This window comes from Notothenia coriiceps, unplaced genomic scaffold (genome assembly GCF_000735185.1).
Source record: "Notothenia coriiceps isolate Sejong01 unplaced genomic scaffold, NC01 NC01_scaffold00032789, whole genome shotgun sequence".
Taxonomy (NCBI): Eukaryota; Metazoa; Chordata; class Actinopteri; order Perciformes; family Nototheniidae; genus Notothenia; species Notothenia coriiceps.
Genome location: NW_011365490.1, coordinates 4,369 through 19,116, shown reverse-complemented (window position 1 = coordinate 19,116; position 14,748 = coordinate 4,369). Strand labels below are relative to the sequence as shown.

The following is a 14,748-nucleotide window of genomic DNA, read 5'->3' as shown; positions in this document are numbered from 1 at the left end:
TTCTCTAACAATATTTGATGTAAATTATAAATGTGCACACCAGTATCGATTTTTTAAAACTTTCAGCAATACATGTGTTGGTCTTTTAGCTGTATTAATTAGCTTTGATGGGCTTTACAGAGGGGAGGTTTGAGCTAAATGCTAACGTTAGCAAGCTAACATGCTCACAATGAAAATGTAGAGGTTTAGCACAAATTAGTTTAGCATGTTAGCGTGCCACCATTTGATGTTTAGCACCAAAAACAAAGTGCAGATAAGATGAGAATGAAATATTTGGTCATAGTACTGTAATATATGGAAATATCAAATACCTTGACTGATGATGGCAGTTTAAGTATGCATTGGTAATGATAAAGTGAATGCTTATCCTTATTCATAATAATGCATCATATAGGCCTATGCTGATTACATTTGTATTAATAATCAGAATCTGCAAAGTAAAGTTATTCCTTCATAGTGAAGGAAAATATTTAAGTAGCATAGCATGGAAATACTATAGGTCACATGCAAATCAATAATGTAATTTCTGTCTTACATATATGTTGGAGAAGTACTTTAAATCTTGTGCTTAAATAAAAGTAGGAGTACCGTGGTGTAGGAATACTCTGTTACAAGGAAAATACCTGCAATCAAAATGTTACTCAAGTAAAAGTACAAAAGTATTGTATCAAATATACTTAAAGTACCAACAGTAAAAGTATTCATTGTGCAGATTGGTCAATATTTTAATAATATATATGATGTGCATTATAATTATTGATGTGTTCAATAAAATAAATGTGGTGCAGGTTTGAGGAGAAGGAAGAGGACGGTGGCAGATAAGAAAAAGTGACTGTTGGTGACTTTTCAATGTCCCCATTGTTTCTAGTTTGAGTGGATGTAATCGTGCCAGCAGCAATGTTTGAAGAAGTTCTGTGGAGACTGAAAGAGGCTCTTCAAAAACGCTCCATCTGTCTCTCCAAACACTAACAACAGATGTCAGCGTGCGGAGGAGAGTTTGCTCCTTTTCAAATGCATCAGTGGACAAAATGTGCACACAAATCGAAGACATTTTTTGTTTAGCATTCATTTAAATAATAATCCTGTGAGGAACGAAAATGCTAAATGTTGGATTTAATTGCCAAATCAGTTGAAGGCAAGTACAGAATAATAACTGGTGTCAGAGAAAAAGTATTGACATACTATTTAACTATTTTAAAAGCCTTTTGGATCAGCTGGAAAATGCATTATCACAAAGTATTTTTTATGGAAACCCTGAAGTGGTTCTCACAGGACAAAAAAAAATAGATATAAATATCTCATCCATCACTGCACAGCCCCTTAACTCTTTAAATTGTAAAGCAGAATTGATATCTGAAAAACAAACTACATTATCCTAACATGCATAAAATACATTTCTGGGTGGTTTTTTTTGTTGAGTTGGAGCTGTATTTTTAAGAGTGGGTACATGATATGACAGACATTCCTGCCAATCGCTTTCACACCATTCCAGGCTTTGGTTAGATGCCAAGATAAGCAGCAATGTGCCAACAACGACAAAGAAGAAGTCTGCAAGCTAATAAACATGGATGTAAACAAAGTAGATATCCAACTTCTTAGAAACCTTAGTTTTACACTGAATTTAAACATACATTTTGATTTACAAGTCACACTATAATGAGCAGAGAATAGGGAGGGACGGATAGATTTTATGGAATTTTCCTTCAGATTACATTGCATTTAGCTGATGCTTTTATCGAAAGCGACTTACAATAAGTGCGTGCGACCAAGAAGATACAAACTTGAAGAAAACAGAATCATATAAGTACATCAGGTTTCATAGAGCCAAAACATTTCAAGTGCTACTCAACTGGCTATAGATAAGCCAGCCCTTTATAAGTGGTCTGTTAATAATTATTTGTTAGTAATTAGATGACTAATTGTTTTATTCACTACCGGCTAACTTCAAGATTAACGTTACACTTTTTTTCCAATCATGTATTTTGATCTAAAGATGATCGGTCCTTATCAGAAGGTAATAGCTATTTTTCCAAAGTTAACTGGTGCTACATGGTAAGGAATTACAGTATGGTTTCTTTGTCAAATACAGCTTACATAACTTTGATGAAGAGTGAACACACCATTCATACTCTCAGGCAGTTAAAAAAAAGCATAAGAGTTTATTGTGATTTTAAAAGTGTCTGGAAGATAGACAAACAGCGAGGCAAGAGACAAGAATCTCTACATTAAACGTCTAATACATACAAGTCTTAAACATTGCTTCCCATCATATTCCACAGCATTTAAGAATTGTAATACTACTTTCAGGCAGCAAATTGATATCCTCGGAAAAATCTACTGACAAAAACATGACACTTGTGCTGTGTTATCTATCACAGTGAAGATTTTGGTCACGATTAGTTGTTTGTATTGAAATCATTGTCCCTTAATAATACAGCTTGATAGTGCCTTTAAGGACCTTCCAACACCTGAATTAGAGTTGGTAAAAAGTGTGATCATAAAAATAAAAAATAAAAACAAAACGTGCAAGCTATGAGGTTATTAGCTGGATGAAGTGTATTTAGCTGTCTCTCATCTCTGCTTCTATTGGATTTGAAAAAAGTGACTGTTGAATGAAAAAATCTCAGAAAATATGCACTATTAATTAACCTTAGGCTATATTATGAGGGAATGTGCAGCAGAAGACAATTTAACATGTTGTTTTCGCCAGCTTAATTGTTACCTAATAAACAAATTAAGCAAAGCAATAGATTCCCTTTCATATCAGCATTTACAGTTCAATGTGCTTGTTTCCTTATTACAAGCGATGACAGAAACTATAAAGGTTTTAGCCAGCTAACCACAGTTTGTTTCACGATTGTATTAACACTAAGGTTACCAGCAGTAATCTGCAATAATATCTGAATGAAGTAGCCATTCGTTTCTATGCCACCCTGGTACAATTAAAGGAGTTATTGTTGTTAGTTTTATCATTCTGTTAATTTTCCGCCACCACAATTGGACCAGATGAGTATTGCTACTGTAGCAGAACCTCTCATTTTCTTTTTTTAAATAACGTGAATGAAAACTAACATCAAGTAGGAATTATTGCTAAGGTTAGCAGGCTAAGCTAACAAGCGTCCTGAATACGATTGTAACAGTACAAAGCTCCAATGATTTTTTAAAGGGATAGTATAACATCTTCTAATGACTGATCGCTAAAGCTAAGTGAAAAAGCCTTGTGTCAGTGTATGGTTAAACAGCATGAGTGCACAAGTGCAAATATATATATATATAAATATATATTTAAAAAATGTGCACGATAGTTGACGCAAGATAAAAGTCGATATTTGCATACACAGAAAACTAGGGTAAAGTGTTTATGTATGGTATTTGCTGCTATAAAAGAATGCTTAATAATCTTACTACTTAAGTGCTAGATAGTTTGTTTGAAGCGCCAAGTATTAAAGCATGAATCATGAATAGGAACAGACAAGAAGTGTAATACACTGCCCACAATATAACCTTGTCCTGTCCATGTCCTTTAGAGTCTAAATGTGCTTATAGAGTAGGTTGTCAAGTGTCACCATTTCTAACACATAATTACTGAATGAAAGAGTCTGATTGCTCTCTTCCTGGTCAAACTAAAAAGCTGTTGCTGGAAGTGTGGATTGGTGACTCCTACTTAACATCCCTCCGTCATTTTCCTCCTTCAACATAGACTTAAACTCATCTGGTGCCAACTCCATTTTGGACAAACTCTCCTCTGTCTCAGCAGCTATTTCCTCGCCTCTCTCCTCTTTCCACAGCCGCTCGTACTCCTGCTTCAGCTCCTGATATGAGCGGGAGAAGGTGTGGAAGATAGAGGTGGCAGGAAACGCCATGATAAGGATGCCGCTCAGGATGCTTGTGAGTGCGACTATCTGTCCAGGGATGCTGCGTGGCACCATGTCGCCGTACCCCACCGTGGTCATAGAGATGATGGCCCACCAGTAGGAAGCCGGTATGCTGCTGAAGCTGTGTTGAGGGTACGTGGCGGCAAATGGCGCCAGCTCACTCTCTGCTAGATGAACCAGAGGTGAGAACAGGGTCACGGCCACACAGACAAACAGCAGCAGTAGGCTGAATTCCTTAATGCTGCGCTGCATGGTTAGCCCTAATGTCTGCAGGCCCAAAGAGTGGCGAGCCAGCCGCATCACGTACAGGATCCTCAGCGCCCGCAGCAGGCGCAGGATCAGACTCAGTTTGTCCAGGTAACCTCTGCTACCTACACCCATGATGACATCCTCCTCGGACACATCTCTGACATCAACAACCAGGGAGACATAGTAGGGCAGGATGGCAATGGCATCGATGATGTTTAGGGGTCCACGAATGAAGTTTAGCTTGCTCTGAGCATTGGAGAATCGAATCACAAACTCCAAAGTAAACCACGCCACACAGATGGACTCCACCACAAACATGCTCTGACACTTCTGGGAGCACTCGCCCTGCAGACACAGAGACGAACTTTGACAAGAAGACACTGGGAAACATAAAAGGGTCACCACCAAAGTCACACATCAAGTCAAATCTATTTACTTTTTACGTTACGGTAAAATACACTGCTGATGAAAAGAGCGTTAAACACCTTTAATTGCCCAGGTTTGTCCCTTGAAAATAGTCTTTAAAATTGTAACTTTTAGTTTTACTTTTGACCCAACTTTTTAGCAATCGTTTGAGTGGGAGAAAAAAAATCTATTGATAATTTCAGTGAGACTTTGGAAGCAGACTGAAAGATAGCAGGGAACAAGAAAACAAGACTTTCTAATGAGGAATGCTTGTATCAATGACTTGATCTATAGTTTTTTGAGTGCAAATAATGAGCCTCTTTCTATTTCCTGACAAGAGAAACATGAAGGGTAACGTTTCATTCAATAGTTTTAATCAAGAGTTCTTTCGCAAATGGTATACAACTCAAAAACGGCGTTAATTATTTGTGAAGAAAGTTATATTAAGAAAAAGATAAATAAGAGCCTAGCAATAGCAAATGTCATTAGGCATATCAGGCCTCAAAGGTCTAGGCTCGTATCTTTTTAAGCACATCTGATATTGCAGTTGCTGCTTGTTTAGTTCTTATTGACGTCAAGGGGCCATTGTTATATAAATTACCACAACCTTCACAACATTTTTCTTCTTTGACAAGTACACATTCAGCTCTATGTCATTTTTATCACCACCTGTCAAGCAAATTGTCTAAAGCAAGTTTAAACAAATGGCTCACATTGTAGGTGTCTGCCAGGCTCCAATGTAAAAACAACACTGCTTTCCAGAAATTAAAAGGAATCTTGGCTTAGAAACACAACCCCAGATGATAGTTTATTCCAACTATCATCAATTCACTATGCAAGTTTCAGCTTGAACAAAACATTATTTAATTTGTCTGAGTCTTGATTTGCGTGATTGATTGTAGGCCTCATCAGGGAGAAATCAATCTAGCGTCTCCAGCTTAATCAAATAGCTAATTCAGTCTCTTCAGAATGACAGTTAGTTATACAATCAATTCTACAGCCTGTGTGCTTCTGTTGACTCAAACACAAATCAGAAATCTGTGATTTAACAGTCACATTGGCAAAAGACATTTCTCAACAACTCTTCGCCCCACGCTTAAGGTTTACAAAAATCCCTTACTTTGATTATCAATCGTGCCTGTATTTTTTCTATTAAAACTGTCTCCCATTAATCAAACTATTTCATACATTTATATATATTTTTAAGTACAAATTACATTTTAGATTATTACATTTTATTTGTATTATTAATTGGGTGACTATTCAAATTCACATGTTTCAAATGGGCATTAATTATAATTTTGTTGGCCTCCCGTAAAAATAACATTAACATATTACAGCCTAATAAAGATCTTATGACAATTGTGTCATTATAAATGTTCCTTCTAAACATTCTAACAATGTCTGTTGTAGGTGCTTATCAGTTTTTGTATTTTAGCTAAAAATACAAAATATAAAAAATGCTGCTGATGAACTGGTTGGAGTGAATGAAAACAGTGAAGCCGGACAGAAAAACAATGAGCTTAAAGCCACTGAAATATATTAATACAAACGCTGAGGGTCTGCAGAGTTCATTCTTACAAGTATAACTCAGTAATTCGATCCATTATTGAGATATAATTATTCATGAGTGCAGCTTTAAGGTTCGATCAAACATTTCTTAAGACAATAATCCTCACAGACTGTGTTTTGGTTCATTGGATAAAAGTGAGCGACAAGAATTTATTTATAAGTCATGCATTAGGCTAGCAATACTTAATTATATAGTTTGTACCATTAGTGTGATTAGTGTCAACATGTAATCATTAGTAACACTAGATGATTATTTTTGTTGTGATGTGCTGATAAGGAACCAGGGCTGAGTAGTACATTTCATTGACACAAAACATCTAATAGTTCTCATTCTGTAGTTTTAATAGATTTAATACGCACCCTGGACTCTTCATCTCTGAGGTCTGGCATGGTGCTGATGCACAGGCTGATGACAGTGACCAGCACCATGACGACAGAGAGGCAGGCGAATATCTTCCCAGCCAACCCCGACTGAGGGTTTTCCACTACTTCTCGCAGTATCCAGGTTAGTTTGTGATGGCCCTTTTGTACCTCTGTAGCGCTTTTCTTCAGCATCACCCTCTTCTGCCTCCACTCCTCTTCCTTGCGCTCTCGCTCGGCCACCTCCTCCACACGGGTAATCATGCGGCGACGGCAACAACGCTCCATATGGACTGGGTCCACACCCCAGTAGTCAAGCTCATCGTGGAGGGACACTGCACACAGTTCTCGAAGCAAACGGAGTTTCCCTGCCGCAAGGAAGTTGAGGATGACCCTGAAGGCTGATGGGTTTCGGTCAAAGAAGTACTCTTGGCACGTCTCGTCATAGTCGTCGCAGAGTCGTGCAATGTCCTCCGGGGTGGTACATGACCGCAGACGTCCAAGACGACTTTGTGGGAACTGCTCCAAGGTGCTCCAGGGAAATGTGTAGCGATTTCCTCCCACATTGATAAGAACCTGCAGGGTGTGGTCGACCACATACGAAGCTTTGGGGTCACGAAGCAGCTGGGCTCGCTGGAAGTAAACACCCTTGATAGTTTCAGTCTCTGGGATCTCAGTAAAAAAGCGGTCGAGGCTGCTGTCATCGCTGCTAATGGAGAAAGTGCTAAAGTCGTGGTTGGCATTGCTGATTATAGGCATGTTGGCTTCAGGGTGTGTGACGGGATGGAGCAAGAATTTGTATCTCCAGTTCACGGATGGTTAGAAGGATGATCCACAGAGAAGCTGTAAAAAAGAAGAAAAGTTAAAATACAAAGTAATTTTTTCTTATATCAAGTCCTTATGGATATTTATTTTAATAAAATAACAAACTTTTTTCAAAGCCTCAAACTAACATTTTATTTATGGAGGACCGCAAGGTTGGGTCCTTGGTCTCCTGCTTTTCAGTATGTTTCCAATCTGGGCCACCATTCATTGACTTTCATCAATATGCAGATGGCATTAACTTTATATAGCTGTTGATCCCCCAGACCACCATGTAAACGTCATTTGACCCATAAGTTTCCTCTCGCTAAACCAGGACAACGGATTGATCTTATCAGTTTTACACAGGTAGGGGAATTCTGTTGATTGAATAAAGTATTAATTAGCTCAAATAAGAACAAAAAAGTGCTCTTCTAATATTCCAGAAATGTGGGTTAGGAAAAAGCGAAAAGAAATGCTGGTAAATAAAACATCACAGCACTCCACTTTTAGCCCTGACACCCTTTCCTGTCATCTTCACACCAATGCATGCCTTGATTCATGACAACCCTCACATGGCTGCTGAGTGACCTTACAAAATCTCTCAAGCTCGGTGTGAAAAGTGGTGTAAAAAAGCCAGAGAGGCCACCATTTCTTATGTCGACAAGGCCTACAAAAATGTAGCTCATTTGGCTACAGTTTATGGTTATACACATCTGCTTGGATGCAAAAACATTATGTCTTACTGACCCTAGTGGTATTTAGCTATGCAGGTGGCTTTGGTTTTAGTTTGACCTTACTGTTAACAGTTTTCATTGGAACTAATTTCTACCAAAGATATATTCCATTGATTACTGTTAAAAGCATTTTCTGTGGATAATTATGGAGTTAAATACAATTATTCTGATTCTAGAAAGGGATGGTTGTGATTGTGAGTTCCAGTGTTTCTATATTTTAAATATAATTTAGAGATACTGACAGCAAAATGGAATGCACATACTACTGTATACACAATAACAGTATTTCTGTAGTTTCCAGCTCTCCTGCATGGACGTCAGGAATTGAAAGCCCAGAGAGAGATGTTGCTGTTTCAAATGTTATTTTCCAATGCTTTTAGAGGCACAAAATAAATGCCATTGTAACCTTTGTGTTGGCATTGAGGCAGTCATCTCAGGAATGGTTCTATGAAACCTTGACTAATAAATATGCAATATACATGGCTGGATTTTTTGCTGAAATGTTTTTGAAGCTTGTATGCTGCAACTTGTAAGAAAGAATCCTAAGCGAAATGCTATTACAAGTGCACTATCAAACATTTTGCACATGTGACGGAGCTATATTTAGTCTACATCATCAACTGTAATGGCCCCTGAAAGCTTTATGATACAACGCTGAGTGTCAAGTTGTTGAGACAAACCAAGTTCACTAAGTACATGAGTATAATTTTGAAGTTATGTATTTAACTTTAACTCTAATTCCATTGCCAAATAAATGTGTGTATTTTTGAATAATAACTTATTGTATTTTTTTATGGAACAATTATTTTCCCCATTTATCGATTGATTGTTAGGTTTGCATTTAGTGAGAAACAGTGTTAGACAAAGCCAATGTGACAACTTTAAAGTGTTTGTTTTGTCCAACCAACATCAACAACCTTATCCTCAACATTCATACACAATTGTAAAAAGCCAAAGCGAAAAATCTTCACGAATCATGATAGACACCACTTTTGTTCAGGATGAAATCCAATGGAAAAACATGTACCACTGGAAAGCAGAGTAAAGTCTTTACTCTGATGTTTGAATTAATTAGAAACACAAATTGGCTGCAGGTCATTTTGGGGAACACCTGTTATTTAACTAATCGCGTGCTCAAGTTACACTGTAAACAAAATAGTATTATTTTCTGGCTTCTAATATAGCATTCAAAATAAAACGGTAGTATTCACTCACCTTACAGTGCGCAGGTGTTCTGGCTCAGTCTCTGTTATTTGTCCCATGCATGTTTTCATCTGTTGCTATACACTGTATCAAAGAGGCTCCTCGTTAATTAAGACATACTTGTTGTATATTTGCTCTAACTGTAGATCAAACCAGACCTCCGCTCAGAAGAAGAAGTATTATTACAGTTTATAGATCCGCTCTGAAGTTTGCAGGGTTGCCGTCTGTCTGTGTAGCCTCCCCGGTGTGCACACGTCGCCTCAGTTCCGGAGTTGGATTAAATTACATTGAAATGATTTGCCTGTCCACAGATCATCGCTCCGCTTCCATTCGTCACCGCCGCTCGCGAGGAGAGAGTAAATGCGATTATCTAACGGCGGTGGCCTCCCTAAACCTGCCGCTGTATTCTCATCTGTGTTTGACAGCAGGACCCTCCTCCTCCTCCTCCTCCTCCACTTCCTCCTCCCCCACCTCTTTCACCCGCCTCCCCTCCCTCCACCTCCCTGCTATCTCCAGCTTTCTCTTCTTATACACTGTAAAAAACAATGTTAAGGCGATTCAACTCAGAGTATGGGGAAGCTAGTTAGATAGGCTATTACCAGAGATGGAAGATATACTCAAATGTTCTACTTAGGTAAAAGTAGAAATTTCAGAGTGCAGGAATACTCTGTAAAGGTCCTTTATTCAAGACATTACTCAAGTGAAAGTACAAAAGTATTAGCATTAAAATATTCTTAAAGTTTCAAAAGTAAAAGTACTCATTATGCAGATTGGTCCATTTCAGAATAATATATATACTATGTTTTGGTTATAAACATGAATGTGTTGATGTGTTTATCCAGCTGGTAAAGTTGGAACTAATTTCAGTTTATTGTGAATTTAATCCAGGTGTATCTAAAGTATTTCTAAGGGTTAGGGTTCGGGTTGCTGATCCTATTGTTTATCATGAATCACTATCTACAAAGTAACTTAAAGGTGGGGTATGTAATTTATTTCAGAAACTGTTTTTGTTATATTCCATGGAATGCTCTTAACATCCCGATAGCAATGAATACATTAAATGCTTTGACAATAAATACATTAAAAAAAAATCAGTGTCGATTTATTCAATTCAGTTAATAAAATCTGAAAAATATGATTCCTTAAAGCAAAGCTCAACAATGTTTTTGTTTTGTTTTTTGTGTGCCTATTTTACAGTGCAAGGCTCCATGTCCATGCTTGATCATGACTCTTCAATACAGACTGGACTTTGCTGTAAATCCTTTGTTTAAATGCAGCTAAAGCCTGATTGACACAAGTTGTGCCGGCAGATGTCCAAACACAGAGAGGATTAATAAAAAGGAACAACAGGAGATAAAACACAGAGCCTGTGTGTGTGTGTGTGTGTGTGTGTGTGTGTGTGTGTGTGTGTGTGTGTGTGTGTGTGTGTGTGTGTGTGTGTGTGTGTGTGTGTGTGAGTGAGTGAGTGAGTTTGAGAGAGAGAGGCTATATTTGATGCCATTTATGATTTGCATTGCTTGCATGTTTTTCTTTTGAAGCAGATCTGATAATCGGTATATCAGCCGGTGTGACAGAGGCATGTTGCTCTGATAAATGTAACCATTATTAAATACATATTCAGTGGGGTTCTTCTTCTGAGGATTTGATTTCCTGTTTATATTGTGCATAGGGAGTGGATTTCACAAACATTTACTGTGTGTGTAAATGTGTGTTTGTTTGGCTGTTCTGTCTTGTTTGACTAATTGTGGTTATGTTTCCATGGTTACTAATTGGTTCTCAAGACATTGCTCTTGAGGTGAAGATGATTTGGAGTACGTTAGGGCTTTTTTTCCTTTCAATTTTAAATGCATTTGTTATGCGTATTTGCCTCAGTCTCTCATGAGCCTAAAAAATAAAGATTATTTTGTCTTGCATTCAAAAGCCTACTTAAGTAAGAGGGCAGAATTATTATCTGCCAATTTACTTAAACGACCAAAAGTAAAAGTAGTCATTCTGTAGAAAAGTGGCTCATGTGTGAGTGTTATTAAATATTAATGAGTGTTATAACATCAGAGGTGGAAGAAGTACTCAGATCTTGTACTTCAGTAAAAGTAGAGTGTAGGAATACTCTGTTACAAGTAAAAGTCCTGCTTTCAGAAATGTAACTCAAATAAAAGTACAAAAGTATTAGCATAAAAAAATACTTAAAGTATTGTCATACTGATATTCTGTACAAACTGTGAAGTCCAGTCAGACAAATGTAACATTTGTGATATTGGGCTATATAAATAAACATTGATTGATTGATTGATTGATTGATTGATTGATTGATTGATTGATTGATTGATTGAAGTACCAAAAGAAAAAGTAGTCATTATGCAGATTGGCCTATTTTCGAATGATGTGTATTGTATGTTTTGTTTATAATTATTGATGCATTGAAGTGTTATCAAAGCTGGTAAAGTTGCAGCTATTTTTTACAATAATAATAATAATTATTATTATTATTATAATAAGGGAAGGCAAGGCAAGTTTATTTATAGCACTTTTCCACACAAGGCAATTCAAAGGGCTTCTGGTGCTCAAAGCGCTAAATGACTTTGTATACTGTAGGGTAGCTTGTGAATGTACTCCAGGTGTAACTAAAGTCTGATTTAAGTGTTGATTATATTTCACATCATTAATCAAAATGTGCAGAGCAACTAAAGGTATTAAATATATCTAGTGACATAAAAGTACACCATTTACATCTGAATTGTAGTGGAGTAGAAGTACAAAGAAGCAGAACATTAAAATACCCAAGTAAAGTACAAGTACCTCAAATGTTTAATGTAAGTGTGTTGGCTGCAATAAACTAGATTAGCACAGTGGTTCACCACCTGACATACTGAAGTGCATTTTAGTGACGATGAGTTTGAGAACAGACAAACTGAAGTAGCTTTGAACTCAGGAACACGATCAAAGTGCTCTTTATCGAGTTGTCTTCCTCAACAGACCAGTATAATCCAGCTCATCTTCGCCAGGATGAGAGCGACGCTGTAATAAGAGGACCTCTAACCTCCCAGGCTGATGGATATCAGAGATTAGATGTTAATCCACAAGCAAGAGGGAGGCAGAGGGAAACCAGAGAGCATGCTGGGATTCCACAAGGCTGCAGGAGCATGCTGGGAAATCAATCCAGTCTGAAACCATCCTCACTAACTGGACCAGGACTGGAGATTGTTTGCTTGACACAATCAATAAGGATTATTAAAGGGGGCTTCTTCCAATTTCACACATAAAGGTCACTATAGTCACAGGGAGAACTACTTGAGTTGATTGTCTTCTGTGGCTGTGGAGGGTTTAAGTCATGTCTCATTAAAATAACACTGATGATGTCTTCTTGATGTCATCAAGGTTCAACAGGCAGAGAGGAGGGAGACTGCATGTTTTTTATGTGGAGGTTTCTTCTTGACCTTGAGGGAAAAGCAGCTGAGAAGAAAACCATTTCCCTAAAGGTCCTGTTGCTGTTCTGAAGCTCAGCTGAGGTTTGCCTGGTGGAAATGCAACATTATATGTTTCCATTTCCATTTCCCCCCAGTCTTTGTTTAGCATTTTAAACATGCAATATCTGTTTTAGGGGCGATTGGAGGCAGCATAAACTTTTTGTAAAAACAAAGTGTACATTTCATCTCACCTTTTTAAGGGTTTCCATCAAATTCTCTTGACCCCTCTGCGCAGCTTATTTAAACAAAAATGCAATAGGTAAGTGGTTACCATTGCTCATATCAGAATCCAGCACACAAAGTGACGTTTGTATTCACCTGAGGTATGTGAGTCCAATCATTGTTTTCATTTAGCTCGTTTTTTGGTCCCCACCAACTCCTGGGTGAAATGTCTCTTTAGCTTCATATGCTCCATGGGGTTTTCTGGCTTTTTTCTGACCCAATGAGAGGAGGCAGATAGAAGAAAAACAACCTGTGGGCCGTGAATTTAAAACATAAAGCTTCTGTATGTAGAGCTGACACCTTTACATTCAAATAGTCATACGATCCATTTCTAATAACGACATACTGAATAAATAAACTACTAACATAAACTATACATTTATGGGTCATAGCTAAGTAGATACCAAAAAAAAGGGAGAACATATAATTAGACACTTAGTATAGACACTTATATGAAATATAGGTTCTGTGTTTTTTTCAAGGCTTGGCAGCACATATGTGTTTCCTCCTTGAGTTGAGCAGTGCTGTAGTACAACATAGAAGACAAGCTTGTAACCCTGACCATGACTCCATCACTTTCAACAGTAATGTTTCCTTGATATACTATGTCCTGCCTCAACCTGCCTCTATCTAACAAGAACATATATTGTCCTTGTTTTTCTGTTTCATGTTTACATTTTTTTAATATTCTTTGGTCTTCACCAGGTTTCTGAGCAACCAGCTGCTGAGACTACAGCACATCCTCATCTCCTTTTGTTTGGAAATAAACCTTTCTATTGCAACTTAATGTCCTGACGGGGCCGTGGTGGGGTTAACATGGTTCAGTGAAATCACTCCTAGAAGAAATTAAAGCAAGCTCCTTGGGAATTCTGCGCTGCTCTCTCAATTTGTGCCGATCACCAGGGGACCAGTGCAGCAGAGCAAATGATAACTCGCTCGCCCTTGATTCAGCACAAACAGTCTTTAATTAAGCCCCAGCCTCAAATCAGGTCCCTACCAGACTTTTAAATGACCTGTATTTCATTATGGCGTGTTGATGAGGGCTTCACTCAGAATCCAGGCCTTGTTTGTGCCGTTCCTCACTGTCTCCAGTTTCTCAGAACAGAAAGAAGAAAGGAAAGAAGTCTGTGAAGCCTGGACAGAGAGGAAACCCTTTAGAAAGGAATCCGATTATATAGGCCAAGTGTCCTTTTACAGTTATTGACTATCTGCCCTCTGAGTAGCCCCACTCAGCTTACAACCTGCCTGACAGACAGTCTTTAAACCAAGTGCATTCTGCTGTAAACAAAGCACTGCAGACTGCTTGTTAAATGTATTTTAAAGTTCACACGATTTTCAAGAACTTTGACTTCTAATTAATCTAGATTTACATTAATACTTTAACTTTAGTAAAGGATTTGGGTTGAATGTTCTCATAACATTGCATCTAGTTGAACAACAGATGCTTGTATTTGAATGCTTATTCGATTACAGTTTTTAATATTATGGCTCTCTAAAAATGACTCTATTCGACAATAGAAAACAGGAGTGTGTGTGTGTATGTGATTTGTCTGGGATGATGCTTCAATGAGGAAAGCTCTTTAGTGCCAGACGACCAGGGTATGTTTTGAGGCACTAGTTGCAATCAGAACTATATAATTATCTAATATCCTGAGGTCAGCAAATTATACACGCTCCACTTTGCACATAATATTGATTCCATGAAACCAGAGGAACATTCAAAGCATTATCTGTACTTTACTGGAAGAACCACCACGCTTGGCAACTCTGTTGTCTTTAGGGAAGAGATGCATGATGAGATAAAGGTGATCTTTTGGGACGGCAGGGTTTGAAATGTCCACAAGCTGTCAGAGAAAAATG

General features: G+C 37.9%; 1 protein-coding gene across 1 annotated transcript; it reads right to left on the bottom strand.

Annotated features, from left to right (window-relative positions):
- Window positions 1-2,155: 2,155 nt before the first annotated feature.
- LOC104961102 (potassium voltage-gated channel subfamily G member 4-like) lies at window positions 2,156-9,941 on the bottom strand. Its single transcript, XM_010789321.1, has 3 exons — window positions 9,215-9,941; window positions 6,462-7,304; window positions 2,156-4,469 (listed from the first exon to the last, which is right to left on the bottom strand). Exons 2-3 carry the CDS (start codon window positions 7,218-7,220, stop codon window positions 3,624-3,626), a joined length of 1,605 nt encoding a protein of 534 aa, XP_010787623.1. The 5' UTR covers window positions 7,221-7,304; window positions 9,215-9,941; the 3' UTR covers window positions 2,156-3,623.
- Between the last annotated feature and the right edge of the window lie 4,807 nt (window positions 9,942-14,748).

What these genes read in the sequence shown, in the direction of transcription:
- LOC104961102 (XM_010789321.1), bottom strand. Translation starts at nt 7,220, where the DNA reads ATGCCTATAATCAGCAATGCCAACCACGACTTTAGCACTTTCTCCATT. An exon ending in TCAGAGATGAAGAGTCCAGG is followed by an intron (nt 4,470 to 6,461) that starts GTGCGTATTAAA and finishes CTGTGTCTGCAG; the next exon opens with GGCGAGTGCTCCCAGAAGTG.